Source organism: Athene noctua, chromosome 2 (genome assembly GCF_965140245.1).
Source record: "Athene noctua chromosome 2, bAthNoc1.hap1.1, whole genome shotgun sequence".
Classification (NCBI taxonomy): Eukaryota; Metazoa; Chordata; class Aves; order Strigiformes; family Strigidae; genus Athene; species Athene noctua.
In genome coordinates, this window is record NC_134038.1 from 110,093,543 (window position 1) to 110,115,251 (window position 21,709).

At 37.0% G+C, this 21,709-nt stretch overlaps 1 protein-coding gene across 3 annotated transcripts in view; it reads right to left on the reverse strand.

The window, feature by feature from the left end:
- Positions 1-3,168: 3,168 nt before the first annotated feature.
- Positions 3,169-21,709, reverse strand: part of PRKAG2 (protein kinase AMP-activated non-catalytic subunit gamma 2) — a 221,645-nt gene continuing 203,104 nt past the window's right edge. For all 3 annotated transcript variants that reach the window (XM_074899883.1, XM_074899884.1, XM_074899885.1), the window contains 10 exons: positions 20,416-20,497; positions 18,837-18,895; positions 15,915-15,960; positions 15,074-15,128; positions 13,098-13,224; positions 12,186-12,351; positions 11,816-11,853; positions 9,023-9,169; positions 6,560-6,653; positions 3,169-3,920 (listed from right to left, as the gene is read on the reverse strand). In XM_074899883.1, the coding sequence (XP_074755984.1) occupies positions 3,889-3,920; positions 6,560-6,653; positions 9,023-9,169; positions 11,816-11,853; positions 12,186-12,351; positions 13,098-13,224; positions 15,074-15,128; positions 15,915-15,960; positions 18,837-18,895; positions 20,416-20,497 (846 nt within the window). In that variant the 3' untranslated portion in view covers positions 3,169-3,888. The remainder of the gene's footprint in view (positions 3,921-6,559; positions 6,654-9,022; positions 9,170-11,815; positions 11,854-12,185; positions 12,352-13,097; positions 13,225-15,073; positions 15,129-15,914; positions 15,961-18,836; positions 18,896-20,415; positions 20,498-21,709) is intronic.

Consider the following 21,709-nt stretch of genomic DNA (forward strand, 5'->3'; position numbering starts at 1 on the left):
TCAGCGGGAACAGGTCTGACCGCAATCATAAAAGAAATGGGTACTGAGAAAGTGACTTTCAAAACCACATTTAAATTGAGACCTGAAGGTAAAAGTAAAGAGCAGTGTCTGCAGAACTTTCTTTTTGTGTAAATGCATTACATGGGTACAAGGGTAGCATTAAATTATCTGAACTGACATTTTCCTCAGGAATTATCCCTAATAAGTGCTCAGTATGGGAGCATCAGGGGTGAAAGTTCATAGAAACTTTTGAAGTAAACTGGTTACTTCTAAAACTCACTGGAGAGCTCAGTATGAACAGTTTAACAGCCTGCTGCGTGACAGGATCAAGCACACATGGTTTCACTTTGAGTTGGACCAAAACTGAAAGACTCCAACTTACCCTATGCTCTCTCGAAAGATGGCAAGGAGCAGTCTCAAAGCAATGCATAGTCTTGGAACCACTTCAGCTCAATTCTTCTTGTCTGCTGTGAGGACAAGAGCTCAGGCCTCAGAAAGCGAGGCTGGTTCTCTCTGTGCTACCCAAACATTCCCAGCAGAGTAGTATTCCTTAGTAAAAGATGACAAGCAGGCCTTGGATAGGCAACAATTGCAGTTCAGTTCCTAGTAAACAGCAAATACTCTCTGTGGGGGCTTAAAGATCTCAGACCTTTTAACTAAAAGGATTTCATAAGTAAAACAGAAAAATGTTTTCATCAGTCAAGTGATCAATGCCAGCAAAGGGCGATTTTTCCCAAGTTAATTCAGAGCATTTCTAGATACCAAAAAATATTGACGACTGGTCTACTAAGAAGCATTTTCTTACTTCTAAACAGCTAAAAATATTCAAAGTAAAAACCAAACCTAATCTGCTCTTTTCCAAGAACAAGGCGGCCTTCAGGATAATTATCTTCCACAGACATCTCTTGCTGGGCAAGGAAATGCACAGGAATCAATCACATGTTTTACAGTCCTGCCAGTTAATACAGAATCCATTTCTACAGGATGGAAAGTCAGCTATGCTAGTGAGCAGGCTTTCAGCAGTCACTGGGGCAGCTTACTGCCATCTCTGCTTGCAGCATGGCATGGTCCTGTCTGTGGAAAGAAAGGGACCACCTTTGTTGACCACCAGTGCTGTGGTCTCAGATCTGCAGGTACTGCATGCTACCTGTCCAGAGGAATTAAAATGGACAAGAACGTGAGTTTAATGACATTTTATTCATTCTTTTCCATAGCTGAGGCCTCTCACAAGTCACATGGAGAGTCCTAGATCAAAGCTTTAGTTGCACTGTCACTTTAATCTGGTGCATGCAGCAGTGCTGCTGAGTCACCCCTCCCTTCTCTACCCTCATTTACTTATTCCAGTCTCCCACTTATGCTGAACAAGCACTTTTTCTAGTGCTGTAGTAAACTGATCTGTATTAAAAATGACATGGTTTCTTTAGTTTTGTTTACTGCATCAGCACTGCTACTTGTACCAGCACAAGCAGAGTGACTTTTTGATAGCACTGCTGTTTGTTCATGCTTAGGGAGTTAAGACTGCTATTCTACTTCTCACAAATTCAAAGTTTAGAACTGAATTCCACAAAGTAAGGGTGGAAATTCTCTAAATACAGTTTTATATCACTGAGGAGGCTGCTTTCCCGAATCTTGCTAGCCCTGTGTCCACAACACATCAACAGCACTTGTAATAATGTTAAAATAGAAAGTCTGTACATGGTTGTTTGAAAACTGCAAATTCATTCTGGCTTTCTACATACTAATTTATGCAGACAAGCCCAAAACTGTCTCTGTGGAACAGGGCCAAAAGACTTTGTGCTAAGAAGTAAAGTAGATACAGTACCTATCAGTGGTTCAACCCTTATCTTCACAAACACCTTGAATACAGGGCTGAAGGATAACGCTCATGCAGCCTAGTGCCAGGTAGAGAGATCTGGCAATGCATTTGGGGGATTCCCTGGCTGCCCCTCTCCTAGGGCAGCTGCTGTGCGGGAGCTGGAGCCATACTGTCCATGCAGCTTGGGTGGCAGTTGCAGGTGGTACTGCTGATCACTTACCCTTAATACAGAGTTCTCATCTCCCACAAATTATCCCCTCCACACCTCCCACTAGAATGACAGCCACTCTACTCGGTTTAGTTTCTATCACTCCATCTCCCCAACAAAGATAATCAGAGCAGTGCTGATGTCATCTGAGGTGGCTGTTAGGCAAAACCAGCTATTCAAAACCATCCAGAACTGCAGAGAACAGAATCAGTATTTACCTAGTCAGAAAAGGTGCTGGAGAAGACTTGGCCATGTTTTGTCCCTGCCCATGGCAGGGGGTTGGAACTAGATGATCTTTAAGGTCCCTCCCAACCCAAACCATACTGTGATGTTTTTCACAGAGCAAGAAAGTGAGAAGTCCAAGAGAACAGTTTCCATTATGTACTACAGGAATATTTTCATACATGAAAGATGCCAGTAGGAAGAAAATTTTCACATTTAGTTCAAAATTTAAATTCTTATAGAAAGCAGAAAAGTTCTGAAGAAAGGGCTTTTCAATTACTATTAAAACCCTCACTTTTTATAAGCAAACCAAAAACAGTTAACCTTTTACCTCAATGTTTATAAATGGAAAAATAATGGATCAATTTACTGCATTATTCCAGTACAGTATTCAGGCTGGAAACATAGTAAAAAGTACTGCCTGCATTATTCCATTAGCATAAGCCACCTTTAAAGTTGAAGGAAATAAGAATCTTCTATCCCTAGAGTTTAAACTAATCAAAATGCACGTACATTTATACATGCAAAAGAACTTGGCAAGAACTGCTAAAAACAAACTGATGTTGTAGGGTTTAATTTCTTCCATCTACAAGAATCTACAATTATAAAAGTCTCATCTTCAAACTTTACAGTACATTTACATTAGCAAATACCCCACAGCTTTCCTCACTCCTCCACTTCTGTACAAACCATATACAATAAAAAGTTTCGGTTTTGTTGTACAAACATCATTTTACACTTTAATACAGATGAAAATATTGTTCTCTGGCACCTTGTTTCCTCCATGGTGCCTGTGTATTACAGTACAGACCACTTTTGATCCATGCTTCTCAAATCTTCAGCTCAAGTCATATGGACTGATCAACAGGCCACAGGTTCTGCACCTCCAAACTTGTAAATAATGAGAAAATCTACCACTTGCTTGTATAACAATCAACAGTTTATTAATGGATATGGTGAAATTTTAGCTATCCACCAAAGATGTGTAAAAAATTGTCATGAAAGTAAAAATAAATAAAGCTGTTTTTAAAATCAGTCTTGTTTTACATCAGTTCAGAATGCAACATTTAACACAAAACTGTCATTGAAGTTTTAAAGAAGTCTACTGATATTCAAATTACAGCTTTTATGACAAATCTAATGAGAACTGAAACTGATTTGGTTTTAGATTTAAAGACTTTCACATTCAAATACAGTGTCTCGTTTAGCACAATACTTCCTTTGACAGTGATGGGCAACAGTGATGACATATTGCTGTATTTTGACATAAGGCACTATGATATGAATATGCCATACACTTGCCTTATGTCACATATATCCATTGCTGACCAGTGACTTCTGTCAAATACAAAACGAAAAAGTTTCAGAATACAGTGCATTTTAATGAAGGACATCATGTGAAGTCTTCCAGCAAATGTTTTGAAGACATTTTGAAATACAAGCCTACATTTTAACATAAGCTTTTGTCATGCTGCTTTTTTTGCGACATCACTGGGGGGAATAGACTCATCATCCATCACTAAGTCCCAATACACATTCTCAACCATCCTGCTCTGTTCTATTGCAGTCACTGTTCTTGAGACAAACTTGACCCAGAAACTTTGTTCAAGTTCTCCTACAAACGTGTATACATTCACAGCAGTCATTCACTTTCGTTCTCCTTTTGTTTGGCACCTGTTAACAGAAGAGGAAAGCATCCATGATTTCCTTAGGCACGTAGCACTTGGCTGCTGGAAAAGCACTGCTCATTCTGAATGCTGGAACTCTGTCTGATCACGTTATCAGAACCTTAGCACTGGATACCATTTATAAAAATATACTACAAGATTGCTAAATGCTAACATAAACCAAAAACAGTATGAGGAAAGCCTCGAGACCATTATTGCTTCTCACTTCATTGGCAAGGTAGCCTTCTGGGAAGTTGCTAGAAGTGGCTTTGAAAATTCTCCCCAGCGCAAAAATTTATTTTAAAAAATCCCAACAAGCCACACCCCAAACCTGTCCATCAGTGCAGAAGCCAAGCTTAATCATCCTAACAGCCTCAAAAAATGAAGTCCTGTTGGAGAACAAACTATGTAAGAATTCAGTTTAACTACACTGTGTTGATGGACCCATTTTTCCTGGCTCAGAGGCAGATTTTGCTTACAGGAGGGATAGGAGAGACCTGCTCAGCAGGACTGTATAGCATCTTGCCTCTTCTCCAAGTACTCAAACTAGCCACATGCTGGGCAACAACTGAACCCTACGGTGAGTTTGGCTTCAGCATCCAACGCTAGAGAGCAAGAATCTCTTGCCAAAAACCTGGAGTCACTACTTGTAATATATAATCAAACACCGAGAGATTCATTAAATACATCCAGTTTTCACATCACAACTGATACTTTCCCCCCCTGCCCAACACAGGCTGATTTTAATTCCTGCCAGTCAATAAATTTTCCATTCTAGGCCGTGAAGAGAAATGGAGACTTTCAGGGCGTGATTTATCTGGTTATTCTAATGCATCCACTTTAAGTAGTAAATCACACTCCAGACTCTACAAACTAGATCTACATTGCAGACATCCTCACTTCATGACACAAAGCCCAATCTAAAAATCAGGCAGTTGCCTGTGGAACTGCACTCTAATGGTTAACTGCTCCTAAGAAATGCCTTCCCTCACCTCATCTCTTCCAGTGCCATAATCCTGCCCCCTCTGTTGCTCTAACCCCTGTACTCAGTACTAGACTCTTCCGTGAGCCAGTCTAGTGTGTCAAACCGATAAAACTCTGCAGCTTTTTTGCTGGCTCAGTTTCCTGTTACATCCATGAGTTAAAGCAGCACACAGAGGGATCTCCTAAGTGTGGGTGCTGCTACACACTAAATGCCAGAAGCATATGGCCCAGTGTATGGGAGCAGGAACTGCCCTTTGTAATTACAGAGCACTGTTATATCAGCTCAGAGTTGCAACTTACATGTCTGTGTAATCACAGTATAACAAAACTCTTGGTTTGTCAGTATCCAGATTCATCTTTCCTGTGTAAACTTTGCTCCATTAATGGTTAAGTTCTACTCTCCTTGGATCCTTCTACCCTCCAGTCATGAGGGAAACTACCTTCTCTGCCTGGAGAGGCACCATCTGCCTGTCTTTACACCTCCCTCTTAGGGCAGACATACATCCCTCCATTCTCTTTCTAGGCAACAACCCGGGCCTTTGGGCTGATTTCCCTACTCACCCATAGCTTTCACAGAAAGCTGGGTTACTTGCTCTTCCAGGTCACTAAAAGGAACCAAATGCACTGGCACAATACCTCCAGCGATATCACTGATTACTTCTTTTCAGAGGAAAGATCTTACTATTTAAAAAAGCTACATTAACTTTTTTAAGTCTACAGAGGAAAAAGACTTTCACATTATCGTGTTATCTATCAGTACAAATAAGAGATTCCAGTTAAGCTCACATTTAGACTTTCTTTTTTGCAGGACATATCCAGCTCTGTTTGCTTAGTCTTGTTTTTTTGGGTTTTTTTTTAGGTAAAATTGTAATCTTCGAGACATTTTTTGTCTTCCTTGCAAAGCCAAAAGCAGGGTTTGCTTTAGTTCTTGTGACACTGAAGTAATTTATGCAGTCCAAGTGAAGTTACAATTAAGAGTTAGTAACTTGGTCAAAACTTTAAGGGAAAAAAACAACAAAACAAACCCAAACCAAGCCCCCTCAATTAACATAAAAATAGCAGAAATAAACCTGTTGTTGGATACTCCTGTTAAAAAGGAACCTGATCGTGTTTAGCACCACACTACAGATTTCTGCTGGAATAATTCTGGTGGTCTGGAGTGCCATCTCTGGCATACCTGTGCCAACCAAAACCCACAGCGTAGCTGGACAAGTGCAGGGCTCTGAGGAGGTGGTTTTGCAGAGCTAGTGGAAAGCACAGGTGCATCCACACTAGGAGCACCTGGCCAGCATACAGAAATTCAGGAAGGTGGGGAAGGTGCCCTGTTGTAGATGTTGTCTATGCATGCAACATTCAACTTCATCCTGTTTTTTCTGTTAAAACATTAATCAATCAAGACTTCTTTTCTAAAAAGAAGATACATGAACAGCAATGACGTTCATGAAGCTTCTGCATGAATTCCTCAGTGAACAAAAGACTTGACAATATTTTGTCAGCTTTTTCCTGAAGAGAAATGAATACTGTATCTATGTACAAGAACTATGATCAAACTGCTACAGAAATTGAAAATCAGAAGTTTGTCATTGTCAAATAAATTACAAACAGCAGGGTGTACACACTACCAAATGACTTAGGGCAAAGGTCAGAAGGCAGCATCCATACCTGCTGGTGTGAGTACCAAAGCTTGTAGAATGTCAGAAAGGGAGATGATACCCACAATGCTATCTGCTTCATTCACTACCACCAAGCGATGAACCTGCAAGCAGGGAAAGTATTATAAGCCATTTGCCTGATTTAAAGTAAAAGCTAAAGCAAAGAAAAAAAAAATAAAGTAATGCAGTATGAAGGCAAGTAGAAAAAGAAAAGGGTTCAAAATATTAGCAATACCAATCTCACACAACAATACAAACATGCTTGCCCTACACAAATTAAAACTAGTGCGTATTTTAAAAGCCCACAGATAGCCAACATGGCAACAAAATCAGATTTGAAGTGACAGCTAAGCCAAGATCTAGGACTTTAAAATACTTCTGCTCTCAAAAAGTAGCACTCACATCAAACACTTTCCCCCAACTTACAGGCTCTGCTCAACTCCGCCCAAGATCTCAAAAAAATAAGATACAGTAATAAAATGAGGCTTCCTTCTGAAAAATACTTTCTCAGAGAGAAGCACAGCACTAAGACTCGTATCTTGACATGTCCAAATTGGTTTTAACCTAATTTTTCTTGTAGTGCTACACAACTGAAATCAGTGCCAGATTGGTTTTAAAATACTCGTTTTGCATGAAGACAGAAAAATAAAGATTCAACTTATCTGTGCAAATTCACTGTAGAGTTAATAAACACATGGACACAGCTTGGAAGAAAGATTTATCAATAGTAAAACTGTATTTTTAAATAATTATCTTAACCTTGCAAATCTATTCTAGGAAACATTTTATAGTCTAAACTTGTATATAGTATAAAACTTGTCCTCACTGTAGGGAAAGGAGGTGGATACTCCTGTATCCTGGGGCTCACTGGCCAGAGCAGGTTACAGCGGGGAAAGAGCACTGCAGAACCAGCAGAGTGCCCCGTCAGTCCTGGCTCCAGAGCCTACTGCAAGTGGGCACCAAGTTGTATAACTAACACCACAGCTGAACCAGCTCATAAGTAAGCGATCTTAAAAAGGGTGCTGTCAAAGTTGTGAACCTACTATGTGTTTACTTTTTACCCAAGTGAATTTTCTCTCTTCACTATTTTAAGTTCAAATAATCAGATATAATGGCAAAGAAAGCAAAAATAATTTTTCTCCTGTTCTCAGAGAGGTGATAATAAGAAAGCTGCATCAGTCTTAATTTACTTTATGGTTGAGGTCAACCACTTCACTGCTAGTCAGATACAAGAAAAGAGAAGCTCTACATTTTTTTGAGCAGTTATACCCACCTGACAAAGGGAGGAAAGAAAAGGAGAGGTGAAGAAAAACATTGTGGCACTTTCTTTTTGATGAAACTTTGTTGGCAATATTTTAGATGGGGTTGTTAGTTTTTGTATATGCACATATTTAATCGTTTTGTTCTTCTCTCAGTGTAATGAATTCAAGAAAAATGGACAAGGTAATTGTTTCATTTCCAGTAAGATCAAGCACTCATCTGGCAGCTAAAAATAGCTTGTAGTTTTGACTGACTCATTTTTACATATAATCTCACTATGTTTAGACTGAACCAAAGGGTAGGAGCTGGTCTTAAAACTCATATGTCTAAAGCTTCTTAAGATAGTAATAAAATCATCCAAATTTGAATTTTGTGGATCAGCAATTTATTCAATTTCAGGAAGCAAATCAAGCAGATGCGGAAAGTTACAAGTAAAAACTGCCTCACGGAGGTTCTAAGGGGTTATTAAAGTGCAAGTTTCACTCATATCAAATATATGTACAGTTACAGCCCTGAAGATTAAAAACCCCAAATACTGTAATTGAAGAGGTTAAAGCATCTAAATGGAGTTGTTCACACCTCAGAGACAACTGAAACTGGTAATACTGATTTTCTTCTGCAGAGAAGCATTACAGGGGAGGAAGACCTACATACTCATTCACCTCCATGTATAATAAAGTTCCCAGTACTAACCAACAAGATAAAAGAGCACCGAAATAACAGAAAGCACACAGACAGATACTTTACAAGAGCAGTTATTGAAGGCTTCTTCACAAGAACTTAATTTTTTGGGCCTGTATTTGTACAAGAGCAGTGCAGGGCTCTGCATTAACTAACTGTACCCATTCAATTTCCTGAACAATATGACAGTCAACCTAGCCATAACCTGGAGTTTAAAGACTTATTTGTCTGCAAAATTTATTGTCAGGTTTGGAAGAAACTTGATTCCTTCTAAGAAGCTTTGCATTCAGTTAATGTCATAACACAGAAAATGCAAATAACTTACAGATGTACTGTACAGTATTTTGCACATCCCTCTAAGCATCTATAATCTAAGTCTATATAGCAAATTGATACCCAAAACATGTAGTTATGAAAGAAATACTTTCACCCAGTAACCAAAATAACTTAGAAAAGATAAATTTCTACTATTTGTTAGCTTGGCAACACAACTTTTAACTTACAGTAAAGAAAAAATAGTAAATGAACTCACCTCAGCCTTCACTATTCTATCCACAATGGTCTCCAGTGTTTCCAGCATGCTACACTTTACAACACCTTCAAAATACTGAGAACGGTGCTGTAGGGCTTGCGTCACCGTGATATCTAGGTTATTATATGTTTTTTCAGCAGCAAGATTCTGATAAAAAACAAAAGACATTACAAGACACTGAGATGGTACTTAGTAATAAAGTATTAAATGAAGTAAATATTTTGGTATCACATAGATACACATTTCTGGTATAAATCATGTCTATTCCAAGATGCACTGAACAAAGCAGATGCTCTTTGGCTTCAGTTTTTGGAAACAGTCAATCATGCAGTTATGTTAAACACCATATGACAGACTGGGTTAACTGATAGAACTGTTTTGTGATATGCATTAGGCCAATGAAAATCTCTTTACTATGCTGTCTGATATTTGGCTTGATGTCACTCATCCTGCTTTTGCCATAAGTAGAAAATGTAAAGATGAAGTTCTATAGGCTTTAGAATATACAGAATATATTTTAAGAATATCCCATTTTCTGTTTGTTTTTCGTAGGATAGGGGAGGACACAAACTGCTCTGAACACCACCCATGAAGTAGATCTTAGTGGAGATCTAAGTAGGGAACAAATTTAAGATTGTCTTCATCCTTCTTATTTGTGGGCTCAAACTCCCTCTCCTGGGCTGCGCTAGCACTGTCACTTTTTTTGTGTGTGTGTGTGTGTGTATGTATATATTTATTAAAATATAACTAAAAACCATCACCACCACTAAAAGTAAGAACATTGAAAGAGTTTGAAAGCTGACATTCTCAATTTTCATTTCAAGAATAGCATCATGCTTGTAGCAAGATCTTTGTCCAGACTGGCAAAAGCTTTCTTTGTAGGTGAGACCACAGCAATACGTTGATAGCGTTGGCACATCCTGGCCTACTGATTTTGTGTACTGAAGCACTGAAGGAAGAACAAAGACAGATCTTTAAAATGAAAACACTGGACCAAGCAATAAAGTGAAATTAAATTTTGGCTAGAATGTACTGTGATTGGTGAAGTTTTTTGATTCAATTACACTGAATATGACAAGATAGGTTTGAGATGATCATGAAGGTACAAGCAGTATTTTAGTTAACTCATTTAACTCGTTCCTAATGAAGGACATTAAGAGGACATAAAAAGCCTCTACAAACTAAGTCACCCTAGACACAATAACTAGTGTAATATAAAGCTATTTCAATACTATCACACCATTCCCAGGTTTCTCCCTTTAAGAACCTGAAAATGAATTCAGAACTTCATAAAAATGAAAGAAATCTATCAACTTAGGCAGCTGCATATATAGGCACAGCTTAAAACACTGATTTATCTAAGCATATTAGCCACATGGTTTAAAGTTAAAAATCCCCAGGTCAATCTTGCAAATTCTATGCTTACTGGAAGATAAGATTACACATTTCTGATTTTGGTCCTTCTTTTAAAGCTTGAAGATCAGTTTGAAGTAGACTGATGAAAAACTGGAAGCTTCAGAGGTGATTATCTTTTAAGAAATAATAATTTTCCCCTGTTTAATAAGCAAACTAGTAAATGTGAGGAAAACCTAAAATTATTGACAGATGCCCTAACTCTTTCTCATGTTACTAGCTGGGATCAAACAATTACACAATTATATCCTAAAGCTTTTGTTTGGTTGTTTTTGGGGGCTTTTTTCCCCTCTAATTTTTGTTGCCCCGTCACTTAAAATGAGAAAAGAAGTGAAAAACATCCAGAACCCTCTTCCTTTTTGTGTCTTTCTAAAGAAGAATGGGAAATAAAGGAAATGTGTCCCTGTCTCAAAGTCTAGAGCAGTTACAAAATAAATTGAAACGCTGAATCCACCAACTGTGAAATTTCATTGGCTTTGATGTGAGATCACTCTCGCTACAGCTGCTACCTATTCCCTGACCAGCTTTTATGGCAGAACAGGATCTTACACAGTAAAGAAACCCAGAGAACAAAAAGACAAACACCTAGAAGAGACAAGCAAGAAGAGTGACATTGTGAAATTTTCCATATTAAGAACATCTGGATTCTTCATTAGCACTAGCAGCCTGGTGCAATACGCAACTTGGGCACTTAAATCTCTAAAAAATGATGCAGCTGTCAGAAGTTCCAATTAGAAAGCAGGTGCTTACAGGTGGGACAGGGATAAAAAAACATAAATATATTTTGCAAGTTTCTGAAGACTGCAAGAATAGAAGAGTCCTTGCTCTCTGAGGTTGGCAAATCATGGCATGAATCTGACTACACTGTGGCACTCCTAAAGGAAAAACCACAAACAGTGGCCTGAATTAGATCTAAACCAGAAGGAATACAGATGCAATACTCTGGAGTCAGAGACTCACACAAGAAAAATGGACCAAGTAGCTTTGACTCACTGAGAAGGTAAAGCCATACAAAGTACCCAGACTGCATGGAGATATCTGCATTCTCTTTGAAAACAGACCATGGAATGGCAGAGCTGGGAAGAGAAAATCTTACCTCAAAAATAGAAACAAACATAAAAGGCCTATGCTCTTTTTGTAAGAATAGAGCCAGATCTAATTTTGGGTAACATCCAAAGCAGTAGATGCCTGTGTGCAAGTAGTATTACTAAGGACAGCTTAAATAAAAAATAATTTTTAAATGCTGTGCAGGGTGAATGGAATCTTTTATTCACTTTGTTATCTAAAGCCTAAAGAACAGAACAGCCAAAATTGATGTATTCAATGTGCAAATGCTTATGGCATATAAAATATTTAATAGAATTTAAGATATATACTTACTATTACATCAAATTTGGAATAAATATCTACAACTTTTCCTAAAAAGAAAAACAAAAGTTAATAAACTGCTTAAAATACAAAATTAAGTTTTCTTGCTTCCTGCTTTCATTTATTATCTTATAATTACACACAAAGAAACAGACAGGTCAAGAAGAAAAGATGGAAAAAACCCAATCGACCTACCAAACGATGAAGTTCTTCCAAGCCTATCAACCTACATCTTGCATATTTCTTTATATTCCATTCATCCTCCTGCATTATTTTTTAAAATTTATTTTATTCTTTGTCATCCCGCTCGCCCCAAGGTTAATCCAGAGTTCAGCACCATTTATCTTACCACACTTTTGTATACAGAAGACCCAACACACACCTGACTCATCCACAACAGGTAATGCTGATATCCTTCTCTCTACAAATATATTCAAGGCTTTAATGATAGGAGTGTCTGGATGTATGAAGGCAATGTTGTGGTAAGTTCCTATTCCAAGTTCATCCAGATTCTTCTTCATAAAGGCAGGCTTTGGCATCTCTGACATCTAAAAAAGTTAGAATGAATGTATTTAAACACTGCAGTTTTCTGCACCTACCGTGTTGTCATATGATTGGTATCTATACTAGGAAATCTGTATTCACTCATCCATCTACAGACTCCAAATGACTGCTACAGATCATTACAGTAAATCTGCAACTAGATTAATGTAAGGCCAAAACAAGTTCCCAGATCTGGAAGCATTACTTCTGTTCAAAGAAACTCTAAATTAAGACCATATAACTAAGTTTTTTGCTCATTATTTATATTTGTAGTAACCCATCACTAAAAGCTTTTGATCATAAGCTATATCCCACTGAAACTGTGGGGAGAATACAGCAAATCATACTATACTCTGAAAGGTTATTTTGAAGTCTTGTTGCTTTGCTTGGCCTCAAATCCACTCCTGTGACTAACGTAAGCTACAGTGAGTGATGTTAATCTCATCTCTGGGAGACAAATCATTTTTCTTTTCATGTAAACAAGCTTCTGAAGCTGAGTACATCATCCAGAAAGGACAGCAAATTACTCAAGTAGCTAAGACAAGTCCCTGATGTTTAGGTTTCTTTAAATGACTAAAAGTAAAGAGAATATACAGGTCCTACATCAAGCTTTACTGGTATCAAAAAAAGATAAGCACAGACACAATGAATATGGAAGTTTATCAGGAAGTTTCTGTACTCAGACTTAAAGATATCTACTGGGGGGAAGGGGCTAAAATAAGTTAAGCCAAGAATAATTTTAAATACTTACAAAAAGCTGGAGGAACTTGAGGATTCTTTTATGGGTAAGTATATAAAGTGCATTTCCACTGACTGGATCTATAACTGGCAATCTGTGGATTTTGTTTTTGATCAATGAATATACAGCATCAAAAAGGCTAAGGAGAAAAGACATTATATTTTAATGGCATTACTCATTGTCAGCTAGAATTCAAGCGATATATACACATATTTAAAAACCCCTCTGAAGTACATATGAGTAATTATTTGAATTATCTTTGCTGTTATAGAAAACAGAAGTTAAGAGATTTGAAATTAACTGTTGCAGCTGGTAAAACATCTCAACAACGATATGCTCATTAACATAAAACCAATAAGAAAATTTGATGGAAAGTGACTTTGTGGTAGAAAGTATAGCAAAAAAATTTCTTCACAAGTGTAAATTGTTTTTCCAGTGAGTGCTGTGCTCACAGTATCCCTGCAACTCAGAATGGATGTTTGTGTTCAGAGACAGAGTGTTCTTGCACATAATGCATATCAATCCCAAAATTCTGTAACATTTTCTAGGAAAAGCATTTTTACGGCTAAGTGCATATATGCAATTAAACCAAAACAATTATCTAATAATTTAACTAAACTATCATTGGGGCAAAAAGTTATTCTCAGGAGATAGGAAACACTCCTCCAGACACTGCAGACTACAATTTAGCAATATTCCAACCAGTGCAAGTCTGCCCTTCTTGCAAGTAACGCTTTTTTTTTCCCCCTTGGTCCTAGTAGGACTAGGATAAAACAGCTGACCACCAATCGCCGTAAGTTAATAAGTAATAGTTAGCAAAACTTTGATAAATGCCTACTAGGCTTCTTCCCATACACAACGAAGCATACGTTTTGAGTCCATTACAGGGATGAACTATCCCATTCGATATACATGGAGCCAAGATTCCCATCACTGCACTGTAGATTCCACTCCTGGAATAAGCATTTAACTACTCCCAAGTGCTGCAGTATGATTGTCACAGAACCCAAGTCCTTTTCTGGATCAGCTCTTAAGTTGTCTTGATGCATCCTTTTATACATGTCCTAGTGCATCTTCTTTATTGCAATACTTCTCTTGCTGTACCTTGGACTAAAACCAATTATACTATTTTGTTGTCTTAACAATATCCTTTCAGCCACCTACCATTCAAAATACATTCCTTATGACTTAACTGAATTACTTACTCACTACTTAACGGCAATTCTACGAAGGATACAGCATATCATTACTTTCAGGTAACCACTGGAGTCCCCTTCACCAGTTTCCTTTGACAGGATATAAGCAAACCCATTCCACAAACTGAAAGCAAGGATCAGAACTTCGCGCTCTCTTGTTCAGCAGCTGAGTAGTACTCAAGTTGTTAGGTGACCAACTAAAGCCCTCTCTCAAGTTACCTTTCATAAATAAGGTATAATGGCAGTTTAAAAACTATTTCTTTCAAATTCCATCAAGAAGGGCAGTCATTTATATTTTAAGGAACATAGGCCTAGTAGCAGTAGAGCAGAACAGAAGACACATATTGTCTTTCCTTTAGTTAAGGAAAATTACTTGTGTTGAAAAGTACTGTAAGTTTTCAGTTACTGTGATTGCTGAGAAGACAGCAGAAAGGCTCTGTAGAGTTTGATTTTCATGAACCAAAAATGAGTTGGAGGCTCTAGCTTGAAGGGTCATCAGATTGCCTTTTTTGCATGTTTTGGGGCAATTAATTTTGATCCATATCTAGTTTATTTACCAGAACAGTTACACTAATAAAACATAGATTTTTACCTAAAAATTCTCTTCTTTGAATATCACTCACAATAAAAAAAGCTCCCACACCTTCTTGATTATATTAGAACACAGTCCTTCATTATTGTACTCTAGTTTACAATATTAGTTGTTTCTCATTTTATAAAGAAGCCTTAAATTCAGTGTTGAGAAGGAGTTAGTTTATTTCAAGTTAAACAGACTGAAAAGCAAAATCCTACCTTGCATCTGGGGAGATGTTCACCAAAGGTTTAAATGTTTCTTGTAAATAAAGCTCTGTGTAGAGAAAAGTAATAGATCATTACCACTTTATATGAAAACATTAGCTTTTGTTATGAAGGCTTTTTATGAATTCATTTGTACAAAACTATGTGGAAGTCAGACAGCAATATATAACAGTCACTTTAGTCATTCTACCACTTATGCAAGTCTCTTAAAACAGTATCTGTGTAAAGCAGTACTGAACTGATTACCACCAGGGGTCACTGCAACAACAGCAAATAATTCTTTACCAGTTCCTTTTCTGGGAGGGTCTGCTGCATGGGGTACTTTATATTATTTCATGGCATATAGTCAACTTTTTACATAAAGCTTCCTTCCCACATTTAGCACTTCTGTTCATATCCAGAATGTTGTACAAACTTCTTGTTGCATCATGCAATTCACCCAGTCATAGTTTGCTGCTCATCTATCAGTTCACTCAGTATGTAAGGTCATCTAGTCACTCTGTACCCTGGCTCAGATACATTCCCATTCCACATATACTTAACTCTACAGCCACACATTCTGCCTTACTCCAGTTTCTTTTTTTCTTTCTTAAAGAGCAAGATGGTACTAATCATGAACAAGTGGCGAAGTATATAGCCCAGATCACTCTAGTCCCTATTCTGTTTCAGATACAAAAATAAGCAGGAAGAGTCAACGGATAAGCTCTTAACATTTCTGTTTTCATTAAAAAGTATGTGAAGAGAGACAAGCTCAGTCTATGATCAATTAAATATCCACTATACTGAAAAACATTAAAACATACTAAATTATTAACCAAGTAGTAAGTATTCTTACCCCTCCAGGTTTCTATCTTGTGCTCCTCCAGTTCATAAATCTGAACCTAAAACGGGTAGATGAAAAGCTCAGCTTGAAGTATTAATTTTAAACCCAACATAATTAAGAACATAAATATATCTGATTAGTTTTCTTACATTTCACTGCAGGCAATCTAACAAGAGTAAGAACAGCCCAGAATTACATTTCTTGACAATAACAAGAAGAAAGGGTGCAATCCTGCTCAATGCAGAGTACCATACTGGGCCTATCATTTCAGGGGACAGGAAAGATCTTCCACCTGCCCAGGTTTGTAGTCAATACTCAAAGGCATCTCCTCAGTAATTCATCTCACCTTAAAACAGTCATGCCAGAGTAAACCCTCTGATGATTCCTCACACACCCAAATGCTTACCCTGATGACTTATTAATGCTAACAGAGATTAATTTTACTGTTACTTGATTACAAACAAGCAAAAACACTTGGTTTAGTGCTCACTTCAGTCAGAAGAACCAACACTGTATTCCCACCCCCCTCAAGTTTAATATTTTACTGATGTTACATTCTTTAAAAGTTTTCAGATACTGAATCTAAGCCATGGATGCTCTCAGCATTTCTCCTGTGCCAGCAATGTTTCTCATCTGACCTGGGTTCATCTGGTCCCAGAAACCAAACAAGCAAAAAGTGTTATAAAAACGTTGTCAGTTTTTTGCTGGTTAAGCTTCCTTAACTGGCTCACAAAAATGACTGGCAAGTGATACAGGACTAAGGGAGTGGCAGCTTATCAAATCAGCAATAACATCAAACCACTCAAGAGTCCAGTCTTTGAAGTTTAAAACATACTAAAACCAAAAGCAAAAAGAAACACAGTCACATCACCAACTTCCTGCTCTTCAGCAGCTATTTCAAAGTTCTTTGTCAAAAGACTGCATAACCCTTTACAGTATTCCATCTTGCTGATGGTTTTCTGAAAATTTTTCAGATGCAAAAGCTACCTTTCTCTAAAGGTATCAAGCTGCAAGCCAATCACTTGCAGTAGTAACTGCACTCTCTATAGCCTAGGTGCTCATCATCACATAGCTCTTCTCTGTCAGGTACTTCTGCAAAGACTGCTGAAACTGAAGAGTTTACAGGTGAAGGGTAGAAGTATCCACAAAGCCTACTACATTAATCTTTGAGCTAAACGGAGGCTAAACTTAGATTTTTCTCCGGAATTAGCACCCTTTGAAGAGTATAAGGGAATGTTAAATTGATATACTGTAATTGGACTACTGGCTGACATAAAAGATACGTACATAAGCAAGTTAATCTTTTAGGGCACTTCACAAAAAAGGCAGTTATGACAGTGAAATGAGGTTCAGAAGATCTAGTGAAGCGATCAGAAGAACAGGAGACTGCTTTAGATGCTGATGAGATGAGGCTAAACATTGTTCCTGACTATACTGTAGGGAAATACTACCTGGATGTTCTTTATTAATCATTTAAAGATATTATCTAGTATATAAACATGCTTCACACTGCATTGTGATGCATTCAGAAAGTATGACTAAAATACTTAAGATTTTTATTTTCAGCATAATTTTACCCATTAAGACTAGCGTATTCCCCAGTGGAACATTACTTTTTTTAATAGAAGACTGCAACAATCGCTTAAGTCAAATGTTGTAACTTCTCAGCTATTCCTCCTTACTGCTGCCACTTTAATCACAACCTATGGAATCAGATGTTAGACAATGTAAACAGGAATGACAACAGTCAGACCTTAGGTAAAGTTACATGGAAAAACTGGTAGTATTGAGATTGAGCATCATTACAATATGGAAACCATTTAAGGAAGTCACCAGTGTGCAATCACTTTTCATTTGCTTCTTTCCCCACCCTTGTAAGTCTCAAGGGGAAAAAAATTTCTTTAACAAGGACAGTGCACCACACTATTGGCATCTCACAAGAATTTCACTATAAATTTTAAAAATTAACATGACCTTTGAGAAGCCTAATACATCAGATCTGCTTCATCCAACTGTTCTTGATTTTTAGCTAGTAAAACACAGTACATATGTTTTAATTGGTAGAGGGGGAATTGTGATTTGACAGGAACAAGAAAAGGATGTAAATGTTTGTATGAACGTGAAAGCTAGAGAACTTCATCAACTGACTGGCAGTGGGAATTTTAAATTACACTTAACTGAAGTCAACAGATCTTCAACTGACTGTGCAACTCAGTCATGTAACTAAAGTATTTGCATATATTTAACTAGTTTAACCTGTTTATTCTACACCATCACTCCAAGAAGAGAGTAACCTGTTAACGCATCCAAGCCCCTGTACGCTAGCATTCTGCTTAACTCTGCACACTCTTTCAGAATAGCTGTACCACAGTTATGAGACAAAGATGATTCTATAAACATGTGAACCATGCATAGCAACATATCTGATTTTTAAATACAATTAATTTTTTCATGTAACTTCAAGACATCTGCCCCAAATGCTTTTGGGTAGATTATTTGCCATTTATCTAGAGCTCTGATTCCTATTGAAATATGTGCTTTGAAACAACCTGAACACAAATAAATACAGCAATCAATAATCATGTCTTTTCCTTCATCCTTTTTATATCACAATTTTTAGTAAGTATGTTAAACCAGATTCTTCATCCCAAATGCATTATTCATTAGTAGCAACACTCAGTGGTGCCTCATCTCCAAATTAAAGGCTATCATTATGGTAAGCACCACACAAAACATAAATAGCAGTACACATTACGGAAATTCTTCACATTTATACATGTATAAAAACCCCAAAACCCTCACAGTGAGTATACCCATGACATATTTAAGCTTCCCAAGACTTCAATAATAGCAACCATCATCAATCTTTCAGTTTGATATTTCAGTCTATACTGTATAGCAAATTATAAAAGTATAGCTTAACATCATACTTACCATTGGAGACTTATAGTATCTATGCAGTATGTTAATGAAATCTGTAATTGTTAACATTCCTGGAACAAGTGATACATAAAAAAAGTTCTTCAGATATACACTTAACATACAGAACTTCTAGCTATTTTCTCTGTTTATAGTCACAATATAGAATTTAATAAACATTAACTTCAAGTAACATACTAGTCATGCTGGACTAATCAACAGTGGAATTCCTAAACTATGCATATTCACTTTCACACTGATACTATACTTCAGAATAAAAACATATATCTGAATTAATATTCAAAATGATAACCTATGTGCTTCTCTTCTTTCAACCTAACTCAGAGAAAACCTTGAATCCAGACTGCATCCATCCCCAAAAAAACTGAAAGAAAAGAGGGGGTTTAAAACATCTTTAAAGGTTTGAGATCTATCCTTGTCTTTCATTTGCTTTTCAAATAAGACACATTATTGTTATGTACTTGCCAAGCCAGGCAGACTCTTGGACTCAAATGAAGAAACAGTATAATCCATTTTCTTGAATATTACTTATTGAAGAACTTGATCCAATCATTGTCATAGTAATCCTCAACATATGTATTGAAATGTGACTTTTTTTTTAGAAGGGATAGTATATCTACATTTTAACCAACACCAAATGTTGTGATATAATATTGATGATTAGTTTAGTTTACCTGAAAAACATTAATTTTTTTTTTGAGCTTTCAAGTTCTAAATTTAAGAAGATGTAATTGCTCCACTGTTTACTACTCTTACATCTAAACCCAAGAAACTAAGAAATGGGGAAGGGAAAAATTAATCCAGGTCAGCTTTACATCACCAGAACTTAGTTACAGACAGAAAATGAAATGAAATATAAAAGACACATGGCATTCCTATGATGTATTGCATGAGAACATTGCTTCACCCCCCTTGGATTTAAAATATTTTAACAAACGCTTTATAAGATGTCTACCATTCATTTCTAAGAATCCTCAATCTACGTTCCCGGTCACAAGAAATGCATATAATAGTATTTGTAACTGCCATTATGTCTCTGTTTTCTAACTGCAACAGAGATCTAATTTTGGAAGATTATTGTTGTGGCAATTAATTACATCATTTTTTAAAAGCAATACATATAGCTAATGTTTTTCTCACAATATGGAACATATCTGTATCATTCAACATTATTTCTGGTATTTAAAGATTTCTCAGTGCACCTCACTGAGAACATGCAGAGAAGGATGCTTGTATTGCATGTATTTTAGAACACTGCAACATTAAATTGTTTTTATAGTTCCTATTTTCAAATTTCCTTTTTGTGACCATTACATTTTTAAATACACAGTAAAATACATACATTAAGGACCAAATTTCAGAAAGTCAGGACCTAAAAGGATCATCATGATTCTCAAGGCACAGCAACTCTATAAAAACTGGCAATATCTCACTCCTCACAAGTAGGAAAAAGAAACCCTCATTATTAGTGTATCTCTAGGCTGTTAGATGATGGCTAGCTCCAGACCATCTTCTGCAACAGTAAAGCACCCTGGAAATTCAAGTAATCCTGAATAACATTAGAACTACTTACCTACAAAACTCTGTTTTTTACTCTCCCACAGTGGAGCTGCTCTCACACCATTTGCCACCAAAGCAAAAAAGGCTTTCTTTACCTGCAAAAAGAATGAGCAACTAAACAAATCTTGGCTCTTAATTTAGCATACCAGACACCAACAGAAGGGTTTCCCAGTTACTAGGAAAAATGCAGTATAAACAGGTAGCTGATATTCAAAACAGAACAAAAAACCACACACAACAAAAACCTTAAGACTGTCGCTTCTTAAGTGGTTAAAAAGCTCAGAAAAAAAGCTTAGCAAAACTAGATCTGGTTTTGTTTTGTTATGTGAATATTCTGTGCGAACGCCTTGCTGATACAGTTGAAAAGGTATGCTCACTAACTTCAAATGTATTCCTATGTAATATTATCCATAAAAGTTATACTACACACACCCCCATCATACCATTGATTAAATCTGTAATGAACAAAACTATCACATGTCCAGTTCATGGATACAGCTTAACATTTGAAGATTTTGCTATATGCTAGTTAGTGTTCACTGTAGAAAGAGCTGCATAAAAAACCAAACAGAAACCTAAACCAGTAAGCCTCATTTTCTCTCCAGCTTTCAGACGCATGATTTAAAACAATCAATGTTAATTTATATATTTTAAATATGACCAAGCTATGACTTAAAAGGACTAGTTAGCCTGTTTTGCTGCTAAAGAAATGTAGATAAAACCCTTCATTTGTTTTACTTAGTTAACCCTCCACAATTTCTGAAACAGAGGTTATAGGGTTATAGTGTCATTCTCAAAAGAAAAGAAAAACTTCCCTGTGAACCCTAGTTCTCTGAAGTGTGAAGCAGTCAGGCTCTAGTGCACCTCAAAATCCTGATCTTTTGGTGATGCTTGAGCATGGTATTGTTCCTGTCCTGCCCACACCCCTAAATGGTCTTCACATAGAAAACACAATACAAAAGTGATTGGTCTTGTCCAGGTCTTGACCTGGCACAAAACTAGGACATAGCCAATCTATATCTCTACATCCATGAAATTGGTCCTCAGTCCAAATAACACAGACATAGAAATTCTAATTGCTTGACAATTGCAATCTGAACAGACCATGATCACACAGAAGCATCTTATGTGTCTACTTTGAATTGTGTGCCAAGGGGCTCCTATGCACAACAAATTCAGGAAAAAAAGGGCTTTACAGTCAACAGAATCGGCATTCAAAATAGTAGGGGCAAAACATACGTAGGAAAAAAAAGCAAACCTGCCATTGTTAGCTGCAACCTTCTTGGAAAAGTTTGCAAAGCCATCCT